Source organism: Pangasianodon hypophthalmus, chromosome 16 (genome assembly GCF_027358585.1).
Source record: "Pangasianodon hypophthalmus isolate fPanHyp1 chromosome 16, fPanHyp1.pri, whole genome shotgun sequence".
Lineage (NCBI taxonomy): Eukaryota > Metazoa > Chordata > Actinopteri > Siluriformes > Pangasiidae > Pangasianodon > Pangasianodon hypophthalmus.
This window is the reverse complement of record NC_069725.1, coordinates 7,610,590-7,632,367: the sequence shown is the minus strand read 5'-3', so window position 1 is coordinate 7,632,367 and position 21,778 is coordinate 7,610,590. Positions and strand designations below refer to the sequence as shown.

At 37.7% G+C, this 21,778-nt stretch overlaps 1 protein-coding gene across 1 annotated transcript; it reads left to right on the top strand.

Moving 5' to 3' along the window:
- Positions 1–1,898: 1,898 nt before the first annotated feature.
- tmem201 (transmembrane protein 201) lies at positions 1,899–20,294 on the top strand. Its single transcript, XM_026920716.3, has 11 exons — positions 1,899–2,117; positions 3,847–3,967; positions 4,092–4,286; positions 5,995–6,174; positions 6,728–7,095; positions 7,187–7,390; positions 13,075–13,289; positions 17,510–17,572; positions 17,697–17,978; positions 18,920–19,054; positions 19,197–20,294. Exons 1-11 carry the CDS (start codon positions 2,008–2,010, stop codon positions 19,292–19,294), a joined length of 1,971 nt encoding a protein of 656 aa, XP_026776517.1. The 5' UTR covers positions 1,899–2,007; the 3' UTR covers positions 19,295–20,294.
- Positions 20,295–21,778: the final 1,484 nt, after the last annotated feature.

Here is a 21,778-nt window from a genome sequence, read left to right as displayed (position 1 = left end):
CTGCTTTTCTTTTAGTTGTGTTTGAAACATTTTTGTCGCCTTTTTTACTTTCAAAGTCCAGGTCAGAACAGTATAAAACGTCTGCACTATGCAGTGTCCTTAACCAGCATACAGAGCCTTGATACAGTTATCTAAATAAAGCCTTCTCTAGAAATGGTTTTAAATGGCAAAGCTGATGGTCTGGAATAGGCCCAGGGGCTACTCATTCAAATTTTTTAATTTAACATTTTGCATTAATTATAAATGTGTGAACTGTGTCAGAGCAAGATGTGTCTATGTAGATGATTATAAACTATATATTCAACCTGCGTGTGCCAAATTATGCTTGTATTTTCTTATTTTTAATCTGCAAATTTTAATTAGGACCTCATGCATCTGTAACAAATCTTAACAATGTTTTCCCTCTGCTAGTAGACCAAATTAATTTCCATAAAGGCTGTAGAAATTTGGTGATGAGCTGAATCAGTGTGAAAAGAGGTTAGAATGTAAACATTGCAGTGTGACACAGGATCCTGACACTTCTCAGTCAGGCCAACCACTTCTTCAAGCGTTCTTTACATGGTTAACAATTCTAACATGTTCCCAGAGGAACAAACTGAATAGCTCTTTAAGGTGATCAGTGGAGCCTTTTAGGTCCATGTTAGTCTGAATTAGCTACTGGATTATGAAATATTTTATTATGACAGTAAAAATCTCTAAATGCTTTAATGAATCTGTTTACAGTAAAACACAACCAATGAGTTACGGACTATATATGAACATCGATCAAAGATGAAGAAGGGTTTCAGAACGGCAAAGAAAATAAATAGACCCTTGATCCTATAATATTTGTTCAGTAACTGCTTTATCTTGGTTAGAAAAGCAGTGGATCTGGAGCCTATCCAGGGAACACTATGAGGCAGGAATACACCCTGGATGGGCCACCAGTTCGACACAGCGTGCTGTGCACACAAACATTCACACTTAGGGGTAATTTACAGTAGCCTACTGGTATGTTTTTGGATGGAAACTGGAGAACCCCAGAGGAAGCCCACACAGACATAGGGAGAACATGCAAAACACAGACAGACAGACAGACAGACAGTAACCCGAGCTCAGAGCTGAAGCAGGGAATCTGGAGCTGTAAGGCGGAAATGCTACCCACTGCACCAGCGTGCTGCCTCAATCTATAATATACTATATAGAGAATAGATTGTGGACATCTGACCATCACACTCATATGTACCTTTCGAACATACCATTTCCAGATTTAGTCCTCCTTTGCTGTTATAATAACCTCCACTCCACGCTGTGGGGATTTGCCCGTTCAGGGCAAATGAATGAGAATGAGAATAAAAGTAAGGCATTAGTGCCACGAGGTATTGTGCACAGTGGTATTGTCATGATGGAGCAGGTTTGGGGCCTCTTAGTTCCAGTGAAGGGAAACTGTAATGCTGCAGCACACAAAGACATTCTATACAATTGTGTGCTTCCAACTTTGTGGCAACAGTTTGGGGAAGGAACACATATGCATGTGAAGGTCAGGTATCTGCAGACTTTTGGCCATACAGTGAATAATATTATACTATAACATAAAACAATACAATATTCTTATATATTCCACTAAAAAATGTTCTGCTTTTACTTTCACTTCCTTTGTTGCCTTTTTGTTGTTTTGTGTTACAACTGCATTGTCACTGTCAATCATTAAAATTTACAATTTAGAAGGTCAGAATCTTTAATATTATAATTCTCTTTCTGCAGTAGCTTTATAAGACCACAGATAACCGAGACTTTAATGTTATCATGTAATATGCGTTCATTATAATACATTCATGTAAGACGAACAAGCTTCTGATTTATACAGCTCACAAAAGCGGTTGTGGACTTTTATTTTGACACACGCTTCATAACCCGGAAGTGATCATATGGATGATTGACACACGCTTCTGTTGGCGCGTGCATGCACAGATGTGTAGCTAGGGGGGAAAAAACACTGCAGTTAAGTAGATTAAAGCTTGTTTTGCAATGGAGCTGGTGAAGCAGATGTTGGCGCAGTATCCGCAGCTGCTGTACGGAGGAGTCGGGGCCGCGGCGTGTCTCACCGGCGGCGCGCTCTTTTGCCGGATCACGAACAGGTAGCGCCGAGGCGCGCGCGCTGCCTCACGCGCTGAGGCCTTGTGCACGAGCCTGAGACACTTCAGCACTTTACTTTAGCGTTTTCCCAACAAAAGCTTGCTTTCTCTCTGTGTTAATAACCCAAAAACAGTTTCAGATAAAGTGTCTTTTTACATTCTGTGCATTTTATCGACCCCCTAATCGAGTCATGTAAATTTAAAGCTCTAATAGCAGTTAGCTTAGCTACCGTTAGCAGTTTCATAACTATTTTTCTTTTTCTTTTCTTTTCTTTTCTTTTTTTAATTCAAAACCTCACACAAGTGTCAGAGCCATTTAAAAATCACCTGTTTTTATTCCTCCTGGAGATTATAAAAAGTTAAAATTATATTTCAAGACACTACAGGTGACTAGAGTAATTTTTTTTGAACAATAGATAAATCACAGTCATTGTCTGGCAGCTGATTGTTGATATTCTTACATAACATTTATTTATGCAAATGAGGCTTTATCTAATTAGATATGCAAATATATGCATACTTAATAATAAAACCAAAATTCTAGTCTTTTGTTGTTGTTTTACTGTGAAGACGCTCTCAAAAGAAAGACTTTGGCTGAGATTTTGTTGGAAAATTATTTCTTTATTGTTTTTCTTAATCAAGAAAATATGCATTTTTAATATAAGATCTAAAATCTAAAATAAATAACTGACATTTTGAAGAAATTCCTCTCATTTCAGTCTAATTAGGGACAGGAATGAAAATTTCATGAATGTGTGAATCTAGAAACAGATTTTTTGGTTCTGAATATAGAAACATTGATTTTTTTTAAAAAGGGGGAAAAAACAGTTTGTAAAATGCAGTATGGTGTAATGTGTTTCTGCTCTAATTAGAGTGGTTTATAAGGTTTATAAAGGAAATTAACATGTATATCATGATGGCGGAGCTTAAAGCTTCAGATAATTTGGTGGTTGAGAATGGACAAAAACAGTCATTTTTATTTATTTATTTATTTTTACATTTTTTTCTCGCTGTTGCCGCAGTTTACGACAGTGGTCACCCATCCTCTTCCTCGAGATCTACCTTCCTACAGGTTTCATCTCCAACCAAAATCTAACGCACCTCTTTTAGCTGATCAAGAGCTTCTTAAGGCAATGCTCAGATGGTGAGGCAAGCACGATTTTGGTTGGAGCTAAAGTCTTCAGGAAGGTTGATCTCCAGGAACAGGGTTGGAGACCACTGGTTTAAGAGAATGTGTTACAGATATAATCTTAGTATTATCCCAAAAAAAACTGGAAACATTTTGAATTTTGAAGTGACTAAATTTCCTACCAAAGGTTCTAACTGTAGTGTCTTGCCTTAACTCTGTATATTTAATACACGTAACAGTTAAGGGCAATTTTTAACACAATTTAACAGCATTTTTAAAATAGTTGTTGCATCAATATTAGGTCTTCACTGTTCATTATTTATATATATATATATATATATATATATATATATATATATATATATATATATACACACATACACACACACACACACACAAAACCTATTAATGGTGAATTGGAGCAAATATGTATGACTTGTCTTGCATAGTCTTACATCTGCTGCAATAAATCTATGTTAAAAGATCAAAAAAAGGTCACACTTGCACATTTTCATTATCATAAAATTATAATTAACAGTGTGGTTAAATACATCAATAGTCCCAAATACATCCCTTCCATTTTTTTATTTATTTATTTTTTAGGAAGAAACCGACGCATGTGAAGGTGAATTGTTGGTTCTGTAATCAGGACACGGAGGTTCCGTATGGAAACAGGAACTGCTGGGACTGTCCTTACTGCGAGCAGTACAACGGCTTCCAAGAGGTAATGTCTTATTCAAGAAACACTACGGACGTATGTTAATTACTGAAAATGCACATCACTTGTCGATGCGGTCCTGAACTGTTCTGTCATTTTTTCTTGATTCTTTCATTAAAAAAATCTGTAGAATGGTGACTATAACAAACCAATCCCTGCGCAATATATGGAGCACCTCAACCACGGAGTGTCAGCTGGCCTTCCTGTGTCTGAAGCCCCCAAAACACTGCAGTGGGTGAACTGCCAAATGCTGCTGTGTAAGAAATGCAACAACAACCAGACAGTGAAGATTAAGCAGCTGGCTTCTTTCACTCCCAGAGAGGAGGTAGGTTTGGATTTTTCATTTCTTAGTTAAAATAAGGGTGTGTTGTACAGTAGGGTGAAAGGAGGTCTCAGATCTACAGTTTGGAGCTCATTATAGAGTTTGGATGGTGTAAAGGGAGACGCTGTGCAGTACAGTGAGTGCCTGAGATTGAAACTGAGACCCCGGTGTGCAGTTAATATGTAACTTGAGCTGAGACTGTAGATAGATCTCAACACAGAGACTTAGATTTGGGTAATATACTGGTAGAAACTGGTGGTAGACCAACACTACAAAAGCAAATGGTCCATTTCTATTAAAAAATAAAATCTGTTCAGAACCAGGTAATGTCATTTTTCTCAGTTACATGGCTGCTTGCCAGTTATTGGATGCAGGGTTGGAGAAATTGCTAGCCTGGCCACCTGGGACAAGCAGATTCTCTGGGCTATTGTTTTTTTTTATTTATAGTTGCCCAGCTGACAAGTAGGTTCAATAACCAGAGAAAGAAAATACTTCTTAGTGGGTTTTGCAAACCAAAAACCTGGTAGCTCCTAGCCAAAATGTTCCCCAATGACAACTTGGTGACTTCTTAGAGGTCGCCAACACAATGTGCTACATCAAAAACTTTATCAGGAGAGGCTGAGGATGATGGCTGCACAGTCGTCCATAGATTATTACATTAGGTTAGTTACTGTGTTATAGTCTGGTCAGTTAGGTTTCTAAGCCACCAAAACATGGGACGGGACAGCACACTGGAGCTTTTCCTGGCCTGGTGTCCAACAATTGTCCGTTCCTGGAATGTAACTGGTGAGCATCGACACCGGTAGATTCTTTTGTTGAATTTAAGCTTTTCTTCCTGTCATCGCTTCACTCTGCTTATGTCTTAAACCAGACACCTTATAAGGTATCATGGCATTTTAGGATGAAATATAGTCATTAAAATGTCATCCTCCTTTCCAGGAATATGTGAGCTTATGTTGACAAATGAGGCCTTTGAACATTTTCCCAGGAATTGGGAACTTGTACTTGATCTTGTCAGTGTTGATTGCCTCATCGCTCTTTCCGAGATGAATTCTCGAATACTCTGTGTGTGTGTGTGTGTGTGTGTGTGTGTGTGTGTGTGTGTGTGTGTGTGTGTGTGAGTGAATAGACCTCTACTTAATCGTGATTGGATTACAACTGACCAGAGTCATCCATCAACTCTGACTACGTTAGCGAAAATCTCATAACAGTGACAAACTTCTGCTCTTCCTCTTCAGAGTTTACATTTTCGTCAAAACATTAATAGATTGATATAGTGATGTATAATGTTATCAGCCAAAATTTTGAAAAGATGAATTTATTTAAAACTTATACAGTCTCCTTCTTGGGTGAACTGGAGCTGTAATGTAGCTTGGAGTGCAAAATTGTGCCTTGGGAACTTCTATTTCTCCCTTTATTTCAGCCTTTGGTAGTTGGAAAAACATGCTGTCAGTAAGATTTATTATTACTGAGTTTCTCTTCTGCACTACTGATTTTTTACCGATTTTCACTCTGCATAGATAGCATCGATTCATCAATCAGAGCGTTTGATAAGAATCTCCTACCTGAAACTGACTCTCAGTCAGCCGTCAATGCTGGTTATCTCTCAACTGAAATACAGTTGTTTTTTTTTTTTGTTTGTTTTGGCTGTGAACTGCTTTATGGTTTTGCACATGTATAAATCCAAAAACTACTTTCATTTTTTCTGCAGGACAATTATGATGAAGAGATTGAAGTGTACAAGCATCATCTTGAGCAGACGTACAAGTTGTGCAGGCCATGTCAGACTGCAGTGGAGTACTACATCAAGCACCAGAACCGGCAGCTGAGGGCTCTGCTCCTTAACCACCAGCTCAGGCGCAGCCGAGATACAGACAAAGCCTTCATCACGGTCAGTGCAGTGCTCAGTGTTATGGTCAGTGCAGTGAGTGTTGCGTTCATCATGCTGCATTCAGTGTGCTGTGTTCAATGTAACTATTCTTTACTATCTTTTTTATTCATTAAAAATTACTTTATTATTTGTAGTATTCTTGTTTGCGCTCACTAATAATACTGCAGTTTTCCCTATGATAGTAAAGCTCCTGTTTGTCTGTGTGTGTGTCTGTGATCTTTTATTGTTTTTATAGTGATTTAATATTACATCTATCCATCTGTAATGAACAGTTATGAATGTTTTTTTTAGTTCACTGTATTAGTCTCAAATTAATAAATATTAACACTGTTAAATTTCTTATTTATCCCATAAAAATAGTCATAGTTCCTGGTTACCACCACTTGTTTTGCTTCATGTTTAGCACGGATATGTGTGTGTGTGTGTGTGTGTGTGTGTGTGTGTGTGTGATATCCAAAGATACAGAAACGCCTGTTTAGTCTCTCAGCCTTGAGGCGTAAACATTCCTGCCATGTACGTACCAGCTCATGAGCTCCATTTCTGTTTGTTACAGAGCTCCTACACAGTCTCCACTCCTGCCTGGCTCATAATGCTGCGAGCCCTGGCTTTCCTCGCGTGTGCTTTCCTGGTCACCCTGGCTGTGTACGGATCTGGAGACTTATCCTCCCCCGCTGATGGCTCTCACATCCTGAAGGGAGGAGTCGCGCCACCCAAACACTCTCTCCAAAATGGCACCGAAGCCAAGGTCAATGACAGCACCAGAAGTGGGCCGATGTGGAGCGATCTAGTGGGCCTTCTTCCAGAAGAGGCTGTAGAGAACGCTAAGCTGATCTGGGAGTCTGGAAGCAACCATCAGATGGCTGTAGCTTCTGTCGGCCTTTTGACTTGCATCACTGGTGTCCTAATGGCAGGGCCTGTCAGGTGAAATACACTTTCACTTTTTCACCACAGTTTGTTATGCTGTGTTTGTAGTGTACCTTTATTGCATCTCCTCCTTTCTTTTCTGCTGAAGGTTAAGGAGAATTGACGCCTTCGCTTCTTTCCTTTGGCTCCTCGTGTTATGCCTGTACTCTGTCGAGTTCTACCTGAAGACGGACACCCCTGATTGGCTGGATGCGATCAAGCTTGGCGCCACCTCCTTGTGCTGCTTGGTCGGATTCGCCGCAGCCGTGGCCACGCGCAAGCCCGCGAGTCAGAGAAGAACCAGAGGCCGCAGGTCAGAATCCGAACAGTGACACTTCACTAAGCCATTTATAAGGAATAGTTGTGCAGGTTGCATTGTAGGACTTTTGTTTGGAGTACTGCATTTGCAATCATCATCATCCTTTCTCCTCCATGGATGTAAACCTGCTATATGTTTGCAACCATCCGTACCGTCTTCTGGCTGTCTTCATTTTGCATTTTGTAGCTTTAGGAAAACATCGGTGTGAACCGGTGAGTAATGGTTCTCCCTGAAGCCTAACGTGGTGACGCTGCTGGGGTTTTAAATGCGGTGGGTGTTAGACAGACCTCAGCAGAAGACCTTAGTTGAATAGAAGATCCGGTTAAAATAGGGACCTTTTGGTAAACATAATTGCCTTTTCCGTCAAGAAAACGGAACTACAGTGTGACAGAATTGACCATATTTTCCAGATTATTAATACACTTGCCATTTGTAGTCTACACTCTGCATGTCTGTACTAAAATAGCACTTCCTTACTTGTACAGTCTAGTTTGTTTTTGGTCCAGTTAGGCTTGCTGTCCTGCAGTGGTGTATTGTTTCCTGATTTAAAGCCTTAACTACACATAAATTTGTTATTTATACTTATTTAATCTCTTTCAAGCCTGGAAAATACATCTATAACTACATTTTTATAAAGAATTTATTCTATAACAAGGTTTAATCCGAAAATCCTGTATACTTTATAAACAGATTTTGTTTGTTTCATCACTACAACAATGAGAATGCTAATTTTCACTAGCACAGCCATTACATTCTCTGTCTTAGCACCATGTTAACAGGCTAATGAGTGTTGATTTACCTCATGAGAAAAAACCAAAATGTCTCCTATTTTAAAAACAATAGGCTAATGCAAAAAATTAAACATAACACTAGATCAGATATATGTTGCTAAATGTTTAAAAAAGTGACTTTGGTCCAGGAAATATGATACGTATTTTTGACATAATACACTACTAATACAGAATTTTCACTAAACATTACTAATCAAAGCATGCATTTAGTTGAGTGTTTCTTGTCTTACTGTGTGGAGGAAAACGCTATATTCAAGATGCTGGTAATTTCGTCTCAAAACACTAGCTGACTTTTACTTGAAACTGGAGTTGCTGTTTTCGTCGATACCAAATCACATATGTTTATTATAGTTAAACGAACTTTATGATGACGAGGGTTTTCCTGCCTAAGGTGACCTGAAAACCTGATCTGATCTGAATGAATTTCTGAGTCATCCCGACCAATTGGGGACCTGAGGTAATGAGGACCAGATAAAAGCCATTAAAACTGTCTAACTATACAAAACAATTAGCATTAGCAGCTCTGCTATGACCAAGGAAGTGGCACAACATCCCAAACAGCATCCCTGACTTTTGATGGACATCTCAGCTGGCTTTTTCTTTGCATGTGTGTGTGTGTGTGTGTGTGTGTGTTTGAACTAGTGACGTCCAACTATAATGTGGTAAAAGGACTACATATATGTTTGTTTGTTGTTTAAATATCTGAGTTGAATCTTCATGTATTTCATGAGGAATAGAAAATCCTCAAAGTCACTGTTGCCCAGTATTAGGTGTTTCATTAACTTTTTTTTTTTTTTTAAACTGAAAATTTACTACGAAGACTGGAAGGATCTGCATTTAAATCCCAAAACTGCCAAAGCGCTGATGTCAAGTCATAGTCCTTAACCCCTGAGCAAGGCTCTTAAAGCTCTTAAAGCTCTTAAACTTCAGTTTTGTGCTCCTTACAGATCAGTTGCTTTGGATGAAATGATTAAATGTAAATTAACATTTTACATATATGGTTGTTGTAATTGCAGAGTGCTAACATCTACGATTTAGTGGTAGCTTTTATGATCTTTTGACCCCATGCTACAGAGATACAGGAGACACCAGAAAAAGCAGTGCTCATACCAAACGTGAATAAAATTCCAGGCAGATAACCCAATTCACTGAAGGGGAAAGGACCTGGGATGTGAAACATGCTCTAGTTATATCTAGGTGAACTTTGACCTGTGAATTTACGAGCCCCAGACTTGCAAGACAATAGAAAACCAAGTGGGTGGGTCCATAAAAATGGAAGAGTTGCTCATTATTACGTAGCGCTTCCCTAAGATATTTGCCTCAGTGTTTTCTTACTGTTGCTTGGCGCATATTTGAGGGAGAACAAATAGCCGTCTCGTTCATTAACATACGTTTTCTCTCTGTCTGCTAGGATTTTCTTACCAATACTGTCACTGGAGTAATTGTGTTAATGTTTTCAATTCACCATATTCTAACCTTTTAACATGAACTTGACTTCATTAAGGCAGTGCTTTATGCATTATTGGTGGATGATATTATAAGAAACAATGTCTAACGACAGAGTATTTTAAAGAAAATTAATTTTATATTAATTGTATGTTGGGGGAATACAACTGATATGCCTTTAAGGGATTTCAAAGTAATGTAACAGCCCATTTTTTTTTTTTTTTATGTATTTGAGATTTCATTTATTAAAAATAAATGTAGAATTGTAGGTGTAAAAGTACAGTTGCTGTAGAGTTTTTAGCTTCTGCGTTACTGTGTCTCTTATATCCCTGTATTTGTCACGTGTTCCTATGAAGATAAAGGTCCAATAAGTAAAATATTAATAATTAGAGGTATGGAGCAAACGATATAAAGAATATGAAGGAAACGTAAACATTTCTGTCATTCCATGATGTATGAAGATCCTTGTGTACTGTATTGTGGTCTAGGTTTGTTATGGTGTCATGGTTTCACAGTTAGTCATGGACAGTGTATGATCAGTTACTTTACCATTGACTTTTTCGAAATTTTTCCTGATCAAGTTCCTTATTCCAGTGGTTACTGTCTTATTGCGTCTCGCTGCGACTTCCCAAAAGGCTGCAACTTCCCAAAAAGTCCGCAACCCCTCCCTCTGTCCTTTGCCAAATCATGCTTCAGTAAAGGGGATGCGGACTGCTCTGAAAACCATCTGGCTGCGTAATCTACTACTGATGTAAATGTGTTACCTTTGTACTTTATGAACAATGCAGCCTCTGCTGCTGCTCATATCATGCTTTTAACGTTATCATCCATGACAGCCATCAAATGCACAGAATAGTATGGCATTGCTAACCAGAAATAAACAAAACATCTAGTTCTCGGTGCAACACCTTTCCTCACAGCCACGCTCACTCTCAGCTAATAACCTCATGTAAAAGGTTTTTTAAAACGTCATTCTTAAAAAAAAAATTACAGCCGCATTTGTTTTTAGGCAGAAATATCCCATCTCATACCTGTGCAGACTGTTTCTCCTGCATGGTCTCCTATTCATCTGTTATAACCTCAGGACCCCATAGAATGCTATGATTGCGTACTAGAAGTGCAGACTGGTGGCAAAGAATCATGCTTGGTGCATTCACCATTAGCTTAGCAGTGGAGAATGCGGAGTGGAGAAGTTCAGCATGATTTCCAAACAGTCTCACAATAATTACATTTTATCTGGTCCTTTGTTGGGACGCATTGTGACGCTTTTGCTTTCACACTACAAAGATTTTTGTGGTCACGTGTGTCCCAGACCACTTCCGAAGGTGGTTTGAGTAATTGGATCACAATGCGTCGCCACAACACACTGGACCCCCTTTCATTCACACCTGGACTTGTCGCTGTCTGCTTACAATTGGACATATTAAGCATGCATATTAATCCCAGGTTTAGGAAGCCCAAAGAGACTTCTGTACAAAGAATTCGTAATAAATCATGTGTGTTTTTAATTAGCTGATTAATACTGTGATACCATGAACCCGTGATATTTTTAGTCTAATTGTGGTATTGTTATACCATGAAGTGTTCCAACCGTAACACTCCTATTTGTGACCAGGGTTGTTGTTTGTCATATTTAATGTGAACACTATATATACGAGCCTTTATGCATAAAAAATTACAATGGATTACTTATTGGATCTTTTGATTGTTTGTACTGTGATTAAGAAGTAAATACATTATCAATATAATGTAGATATTATTTGTAAAACTTCATACAGCCCTTGTGAGAAAAGCTTCCTGAAAGTATTGCTTATTGTATTCAGTGTATTACTGCTACACTACACTCATAGTGGGCTCTGAGGTTCTTGTGTTATTTTTAATGTGACTCCTTACTCGTATCCAAGAGCTGTAAGACATTAATGGACATTTTCCACATCGAATGGTTCTATCCTTTATTTATTGAACTTGAAATACAGGAAAATGTTTAATTCAGCTTGTTAAAGCCTTTACCAGTATAGTGAGTGACTGATGATTGTGAAGTTTTTACTCTTCTGATACCAAGTAATGTGATTTAGGTCCATATTTTTCTAGTTATGTTGTGCCAGACTAGTTTGTAGGTATGGTGTGTAAACCGTTTGTATTCTTGCACTTACATTTAGTTATGATTGTTAATGTTTTTCCATAATCAGTATAACCTGAGTGGCTAATCAAATAAATATATTGAATTGGTGATTATACCACATTACACTGAGACTTTAATGACAATGTGTGTGTTTACATGGATACAAATAATGACCAGTATTGATTTTTGGCAGTTGTCAGATTGTTAGTAGACAAGAAAACAGCATATGATGCATTAACTATTGGATTAAAGTTAAATTTTTATGTTGTTCATACTGTAATCTGAAGTCTTTATGGGGTAAAAGGGGAAAAATGTGGCAGGAAATTTGAAATTAAAATTGAATTTTATGTTGTGTACTTCGTTTTGAAGGGTTTATTGGTGAGTTGCGGTTGCTGTAGAGGTGATGTTTAATCTATTTGGGAAAAAAAAACCTATTGACAGACCCATTGAGATTTAAGTCTGTGTATACACATTGATTGAAGTGTTTTTTTCTTTTTTCTTTTTTTTTTTTTAAAAACAAGATTACAAGATTATTTTGCACATGTAAATGTAATCATTGTCATACCATCCCACAGCCCGGTATTATAATTTTATGTACTTCAAAAATAAATCTTCAGTGCACATAAGCTTAAAAAAAAAAAGATGTGAAACACAGTCACTGAAACGTAAACTTTCAAGTGTTTTTCGTGTAATGTGAAGAAATGATTGTGAACAGCCCAAAATGAACGTGCGCTCCTTTATTATTTTTTTTATTTTATTTTATTTATTTTATTTTATTTTTTTAAAACTATTTTAGGTTGTGAGGTATTGTGTGTTAGAAGCGAAGAAGCATGTCAGAATAAATTATATTTGTTCCTTTGTTGCTTAAGTACTGCTCTTGTATGTTTTACTGCTGTTACAAATAAAGCACTGTAAAATGGGAAGTGTGTATTTTCTGAGTTTTGTCTTAGACAATTTTTATGAGGTATGAAAACAGCCTACAAAGAAGTTTATTAATATTGTAGAGTGATGTTTTCGTAACAGACAGAGAATCGATCATCGTGAAGCTTATGAAAGGGGAATTGGCGTAAAGATGAGACTTAATCATGCCCCTTTATATACCGTTGACTTTCTCAGTGTCTTGATTTAAAATGTCATGAACGATTTATGTAAAACGTCTGTACATGAATCAGCTGCTGTGCATTTTCAGATGCCTGACTTAGATTCCATTCGCAAATTCCATTTGTTGCATCAAGTAAATCTTTTCATCACAGACAGGAGTTGAAGAGATGAAGACGTGTGACAGACGGGGTCAGTACTCATCCGCTCGTTTGTTTCAGGTATCTGTCTGGCAGTTCTTTTGGGATGTACTGCAGTGGTCAGTCCCCGATGGTGTCTGGATCGTCTACCTTCATCCCCACTCCTCCTCCCAACCTGGCACAGCTCCTCGCTCACCAGCAAAGCCAGAAAACCCGTCGAGCGTCGCCCTCCTCACTGCCAGGTCGTCTCAACAGAGCCCTCTCACTGGGCACTATGCCATCCCTCGCCAGGCAAGGTCAGACTGTCTTCTGCTTGTGTCCTCTCTCTCCTCATATCTATATCTTATTTTCAGGCATTTAGGTATTATTCCTGAGTGTATTATTAATGAAATGCATGTTAAGGGATTTTATTCTGAAATATTTTTAATTAGCGTGGTTAATAAATAGTTGTTTAATATAGACTACCTTTCTCTGCTTCTGCAGCCTGTTTTGACACTGCCCAATGTTCATTAATATTTATAAACAGTAGGGTGTGAAACAATACACTCCAGTCACGATTCGATTCACGATACTGGCTTCAGTTATAACTTAAAAGACTTTTAAAAAAAAAAAAAAATTATCTGAATCATAAACAATGCAAAACAATGTGTGTTTTTGTCTGTATAAAAGTAAATAAATGAGAAATTGCTACAGGTTTAATATTGTAAACAAGGTTTAATATTGTAAACAAAATGTACTACAGGTTCACCGTATATTAAACATAAATACATTTCTAAATTCTTCCAAAAATTTGATTGAATAAACAAAGTCTCTGACCTGGGGAAAATGATCAACTGAAACATAATGAGCTCTGTATCAGTGCCTGAGGCTTCATTTTAACTGGAAATAGAGCTCCAAAGTCGGCTAAAATGCCAGGCTTCTGCGGCCTCTCTCTGAGGCACTGTAGATTGCAGAGGCGCATGATTATGATGATTCCTGGTAATCTCACAATCTCTCCACAAAATAATGCGATCATGTGACCAGCGTGCTCTCTATGTATTTTCACTCTGTGGGTTGTGCAGACTGGGACTTCTGGTGTTCAAACAGTGCAATTGCATTAGATGCATAACTAATAGAATGCTGATTTCCACAATGTGAATTGTACATTCCCACGATGCACACAGACATTTTTTGCATTGCAATGCAGTGTGCCATGATGCATTCTTACACCCCTTATTAAACAGTGTCCATCAATATTTACTTGTTGACCTGTGTTTGTGTACACTGCTCTTTTCTTTTTTCTCCAGGATCTTTTGATTTGTTATTTTGACTTTGCTTACAACTCAACTACAGAGATGTGTATGGCACCCTGAATCTCATACTAGCATACTAAACAATGTATGAACACAGCGCACTACCAACTATTGCTTAATATTGTAGAGTACTACTCATAACGACAGCATGTAGTTTGTGATGCAACCTGTGTGTCAGTTGATATATATATATATTTCAACTGACACACAGGTTGCATCCCAAACTACATGCTGTATAATATATATATATATATATATATATATATATATATATATATATATATATATATATATATATATATATATATATATATATATATATATATATATATTTGGGAGTTTTTGCGAATGCTGAACTGTATATGTTCGGTACAGATATCATAATTTTTTAAAACAGGAAAAGGTCTTAAATTTTTCGAAATATAACACTATTTAATCAGTCGGTTCAAGTAATTTGTTTGTCATTAAATAGCCAATCATGATAATTTCTTTGTTGGAGTTGTATTTGTAGCTTTCAGCTGCATTGATTTTTATTCTGTTTTATTTGTTGTTCCTACTCATATATGAGTTTATACGAGTCATAAACCCGTATAAAAAGTAGTATATCATGAGCTGGAGAGACTGCATTTCTTTTTCATTACTAGAAGCAGAGGGCATATGACAGAAAGCAGTCCACTGAAGAGATCTTTGTCCTGTGTGTACATGGGCCTCAGGCTCTGGGCCAAACTGTGAAAGGAATCTGTGAATGTGCTGTCATGCAGAACCTGTGAAGGGCTGATGGGAAGTATACGGGTCAATGCCTGTTTGAACGGAACAGGGAACGTGCTTCACTCATCACTTCAGGTGTGGCCGCACCTCTAACAGGAATTTTGCCATCTGCCAAAGCGTCCAGGTTGAGAAGTAAACTGTCTTAAATGGTTACCTTTATTGTAATGGGATTTTCCCATCAGTAACAGGTATCAGGTTACAGGAAGTCACTTTATCTGTTGTTGCACGTTGTTGAAGGGAAACCTGTTTCCTCATCTTGCACTGTTTGAAGAGTTCTGTGTGCAATTTTCTGCCCAATTGCAAATGACTGCTTTCTCATGAGCAAGAAAGCCATGTAGCCCACTGAGACTTTTTGAAGCCATTCGAATCCTGGGATAGGGTTAGTCTTAGGGAGTGGTATTGAAATGACTGTTATGCCTTAGTGGATAGAGTATGGTTTGTTTCATGTTGGGATCCTCAGATGAGAGCGTGGTGAAGTCTCCTGTAATCAGAGCCAGGCCAAGCAGGTGTGTTAGAACAGCAGCTACTGTTTGGCACTTCGGCTCACAGAGCTTTTAATTCATGATTTTCCAGGACACGTTTGGTACGTTCCTTAATTGGCAGTGGTGTAATTATTTATTTGAGTTGGATTGTTGGAATCTGTTTTTTTCTGTTTTTGGGTAAGTGTTAGCAAATTCAAAATTGACATTAAGTCTTATTATTACTAATCTTATTGATTCATTTGAAATAATCGTTAATCATTTGAAAAATAAATAGCATATTTATGAGAAACAGGAGAGTCAATATTGAAAGTGGTCAAATTGCATGCACATCTATCAAATCAACAATTTTTTTTTTTTTTTTTTTTTTTTTTTTTTTAAAGTTATTAAGATGAACGTGTCAGAACCTGTGCTTTTTGTAAGGGGAAAGAAAACTTTTGTATGTCAGCTGTATTAAGTCCCAGTTATCTCTTAATCAGATCGTATCGTGCGATATTGCCTTTATACAACAGTTCTATAAACAAGAAATTAATATTGAGTAACTGACATTTCGGACACACTACGGCCAAACGTTCTGTTTATTTTTGTTCCGCTAGTGGAAATAGATCCTGAAGAAGCCACACTCACTTTATAGCACATTGGGGTAGCTTGCTAGCTAGCTCACATTCATTTGTACATTCCTGTTAAAGGTGCTTCTGGTACAGTTGGTGTCCCTTCTTCTTTTTCATCTTCATCTGACGAGCTTTCATATTTTAAGTCAAAAGTTATATTTCTGAAAAATATCGTTTGCCGTGTCCACTGATGATGCCGCTAACACTACTGTAGTAACGGTTTCGAACAGCGAAGTGGAATTTTATGTGGTGAACACAGACGAGCGGATACAGTGAGATTATAGGAAATATGAGCATTCTTGGAATGCCGCTCGACCAATAGGAAAAAAAAAATGGATCGGATCTAACTGTAGTATAATAGTAAATGATCAACAAAAAGCTACAATAAATACAGTCACTTAACGTGTAGTGTATATAGTACATGCTATGATACAGAATACAGGGAAGAAGAGCAACAGTGTTTACAAATCAAAACTCTCAAAAATCCAATCACCTCAAGAATTAGTTATCACAATATTAAATTTACCTGTTCATGACCCAGTATTATTAAAACTGTACAGGAGGGAGCTAAAGAGTCAGCATACCCAAACTGTACTTGCTATACCTTTGAAGTGTGAAGGAGTATATTTATGGGCTACCTGGTATAAACATGGTTTGGCCGAAGTATAACTTCCTGCCACATGCTGCAAGAAGGTTTCTGTATTACTCATCTCATTTCACACTGCCACGTTTTTACAAGGTGATTTTACCCTTTAACAAGCCTTATTTTCTTCCTCTCTATCATCTGCCTCTCCCCAGTCTGTCTCCAGCCATGTTGATGGGGTTTTGTATTGAGGCACTGCTGGCACCTTTGTGAGTGGAGGTAGATATTTCTGGAATGAGCACTCCCGACGGAAGAATTTGGGAGGAGTTGGTATAAAATATAGGTTTGGGATGGCACCAACTGTTTCTTTTATTAAGGCGAGTAGTGCAAACACTTTTAGCTGCACAATGTCTATAGGGTATTATGGAAGTATTCAGACGGTTTTGCTCCACTACTCAGCATGCTGAGAGAGTTCATGCTCTTGTGTTGATTTTGCAAGTCTCCAGGTGTTGGAGCAGATTGGTTTCACAGCTTTAATGCAGCTTTGGTGACCCATTGAATAGCCTTCTCCATTAACACACCAGCTTGCACTTGGACTGTTTTTTTCCCTCATGTATCTTGTTCCAGGTCTTTACAGGCTCTAATGAAACAATAACATGCACTCATGTCATGCATGTTTCTCTTGGAATAATCCAAATGAAGCATTGAAGCATATCATGATCAATATCTATGGAAAATTATGTTGATTTATTTGGTTTGCTGTTTTGTTTACTTTGGCTGTAGATTCTGGTTTCCTGTTCAGCGGGAGTAGGCCGTCTTCACAGTGCAAAGACTCTCCGCCTTCAGGTAGCTAGCAGTGATGGACTAGTTATGAGTATTGCAGGAATATTACCAACATGAAATACATTGTCTGTAGACAAATTGGTAGTGTAAAATGTTTCGATCTCATTTTTATTTTTGGTTTGTTTAGATTATTTCTCTCTGAAGTCAGGAAGCCGGCCCTCCTCCCCTGCTCCCTCCCCCACACCATCCGTGGCAGGTTCGGTCACGTCCTCCTCCAGCTCAGCCAGGCAGCGGCGGCCACTAATCAGTCCAGCGCGACTCAACATCAGTGGGCAGAAGTTGCAGCTTTTCTCCTCTCCTCTGGAATCCAGGAGTCTTTCACCGCCACCGCCATGTTTGTCAGAACCGAACTACTTCAGCAGCAGAGCTTTCATGCCTGATGTTCCTCACTTCCCGTCACACAATCATGGTACATAGACATTATAGTTATTAGAGGAAGCTTATTTTTATTACTATTCTAACAGCTAAGTGCTGTGGTACCTCCAGTGCATTTGCTTAACCCTTGGAAATAATTGGAATTCTAATCAATTTTAGTGTTTTGCTATATGTTCAAAACTCTTTTAACTACACATGCATGGTATATTTTTTTTCATCACAATATAAAAAAAAGAATAGTATTTAAATTAAAAAAAGTATGCCATATGGATGTATTGCATTTCATCTTAAGTTGTTTTATTTTAAGATTATTGTCAGTGTAAATTAGTTAGTTTAGCCTGTGACTGAAATCGAGAAACAATTGTCCAAAGTAAGTATGCCAAAATAGTTTGCCAGGTATGGTAGCAACCTATTTAGTATGGTTTGGTACACAGCCATAGCCTCTGATCAGATGCCATCCAGAAGAAGGTGATGTATGAATGGATTTGAGTTTGGATTTTTATTAAAAATGTACAAAAACCCCAATAATACCACAGCTATATGTGGCTGGGAGCCAAGGGAGCAAAACTGGTTGTGCTCTGTGGGTGGGAGGGATGGCATACCCTCTCTCCCCCTGTCAATCACAGTGACATACCTAATCGTGGGCATTTATGAGGTCATGTATATGGAAGAGGGTAGATGGCAATTTCTTTAGAGTGTATTACGCTGCTGTGACGACGCATGTGCAGCAGATGGAAAAGATGAGGTTGGTTGGCTTCAAGTGTCTCCGAGGAAGCGCATTTTTAGCCTTCACTTTCCTCTCTTGGTAGCTGTTGTAAGATGGGAAGAAGCTGGTTGGTGGATGGGAATTGGCAAGTGATCAAATTAGGGAGAAAATGGGGAACTCCCCCTTCTTATATTGGAGAAAATAATTGTTAAATGTGCCTTGTTAAATCCTTGTTTCCATGTTGAAGTTGTGCCATTTTGTCATTTCAGACTTGGGTTCACTGTTTGAGGATGGCAGTGTCTTTGAGCATGTGGAGAACAAAATGAGCAGCTCTTCAGGGTCATCCAACTGCCATGTGGACACAACCACAGGGAATGAAAATGACAGCAAATCCAAATGGGAAGGTAAGAACCAACCACCAGAGCTGGATCCTAGTGGTATTGCCATAATAACTGGTCCAGTTCTGTTTTACTGATAATTAAGTCAAATGTTTGCTCCATCCAAACTTGTCGACTGATTTGTTCCTATTTTTTTTTTTATCTGCAGGTTGTTTTGGCAGGTCCATATGGCCGGGTCTTTTGGTCACCAGCTTGACTGCCAACTTAACCTTTATATCATTCTATCTTTACTACAACTGGAGATGAGAATGGGGTTCAAACGTCAAGTTCTCGAATGTCTCCTCATGTGATGTACACTGGGATTAGGTGCTTTCAACCGCTTTTAGGCTGGAATGGCCTACAGAGAATTTACGCTACTGGTAGCTGTTTTTGCTGCTTGTCTTTGCATATTCTGTGATCCAAAAGGTGGCACATTTCGTGCTAAGTCAGGTTTTGAGAACACTTAAATAAACTAAATGGTATCAAGTACCAATTGAGTTGTGCTCACAAATAGAAGAGAGCATCCCATCATGCCCAAAACTATAACAGAGCTTTTCTAAACATTGCTCTTACGAATTGCTTTCATAAAGATGTCTGAAATAAAGCAGCATGTTGCGATTAATTGATGAGAATTAATTAATAACAGCAGAACTAATAACAGCAGGCTACATGAGGTGCTATTGTGCTGTATAATGACATTTTTTTCTATGAGTAATACCAGTCTTTAAGTGGGATTGCTATAATGTGAGGAATGCTGTATGATTGTGCTCATACTTATATTTTCAGTAAATACCTATTGTAAGGGTGGAACAACTTGGTAATGGCTCCAGTTCAATACACTGAACACTTCCAAACAACAGGTTACTCTCACTGTACCCGTGTAAGCTCCTACACCAGCGAGTGTGTACACAGACATATGTGTAGATATTTTGTACTTGGTGATGCATTAAACTACACTACATTTACACATAATTGCCAAATTCAAAATGTAATTATTCTGTTTCAGTGAAACACATGCACAAATATTCTTCACCCCCACTCACACCCCCCCCCAACACACACATACACACAAATCCTGAGTTGAGATGAATAGATTAATCTGAAAACTTCAGTGAATATTAGGCATCTTATTGAAGGGACTTGATTTTAAAGAACTTAATGTATTGAGATTCAAACTCAGAAAATAAATGTGCTGTGCTTTATGGAAAGAAAGCAGTTTTTTGTTGTTGTTGTAAATTTAGCATTTCATTTTTGTTTTCATTGCATACAATTCATGGCAAGGACTTGAAGCTGTCTGGTGTGTATGCATTTATACAATGTGAATGTGTATCGTGAATTTTAAATTACTAGTCAGGGGTATGGTAAAACCATAAATACATTATATGTTAATAAAATAGTCTTACAAAACCTGGTTACAGTTTATTAATGGTGGTTACAAGAATGGGACATTTGTCTACTTTTGCATGCTCTTTGTATGTATGTAATAAAAGTATGTTTGTAATGTAGTTCTGTTACATTAAGGGTCCCAATCATCTCTTAATCAAGTTGATTTTTTTGTCCATAATAAAGATCCCCTGAAGTTTTATTTAACGAAATAAACAGCACAATTGCAGACTAAAATGTCATGTCTTGAATTTACATGAGAAGTGCCGTTCATGGAGGAATGTGTGATTTTTATGTTTAAGAACAATTTAAGGGCACAATAACTAAATTTCAGTTTAGTTGTCGTCATCTGTGATTGATCCACATCAGTCTATTTATACTTCCACTGAGTCATTCAGTAATCTACAAGGATAAAAAAGATAGTATAAATTGCAAAGGCTTTACTCTAAAGGTAAAACAAGACCATGACATGTTCAGTCACAGGATCCCAAACACCAGAACAGTTTTGTCATTTTCCTGCAGTTTTGTCAAGACACCTGGACTATTTGTATATAAAGTTCAGATTATGAACTGGGCTGTTATGAGGGTTTTATTTGGTTCTGATGAACTATAGTCTGACTTTTTTATACTGTATCAGTATTACTGGGAAATTCAAATGATGTCTTTGCTACCTACTTTACAAAGAACACTGCATTTTCCTATATAGAAGAAATTACTGAGATGTGCATTATGTCTCTTTCTCTGTATCCCTCTTTATCCTCTTGGCTCAATTGCTCTTTTATTTCAAGTTGAAAAAAAAAACTTGAAAATTTAAAAATGGACAACTGTTGCTGCTGAAATATAAACTACTACAGGTCACTGAGTATCATCTCTCAAGATTGTCTAATAAACCTGTGTTTCATGTGTGGGATAGATTCGCATGTGCATGTAAACATACAAGTGTGCTTTTGTAAGTGTAGGCCAATGTGTATTATTACTCTTGGCTTTTAAGAAAAAAGATTGCTGTGTTGAAATAATTTTTTTTAAAGTGTCAACACTTTTTACAGTGTACTGTATGAGATGATCAAGTAATAAATATGATTGCATATGTGCATAATATGTGAATAGTTGGATTATACTCAAAATAAATCTGTGATGTGATCATAATGGGCTTGGTGATTTTTTTTCTTGCAGTGCATTGGCTGAAAAACTGAAAAACACTCAGAAATAAAAGGTAATAATCTGTACTTTTGCTTGTCGCTCGTGTGGTATCATTAAGGGTACGTCTTTGTACCTTTAGGATGTAACTTTATATCTTTAAAAACAGCTGAAGGTACACTGTTGGACCTTAAGGACCACTGATGTACCTTTACTATGAAAGCTAATTAA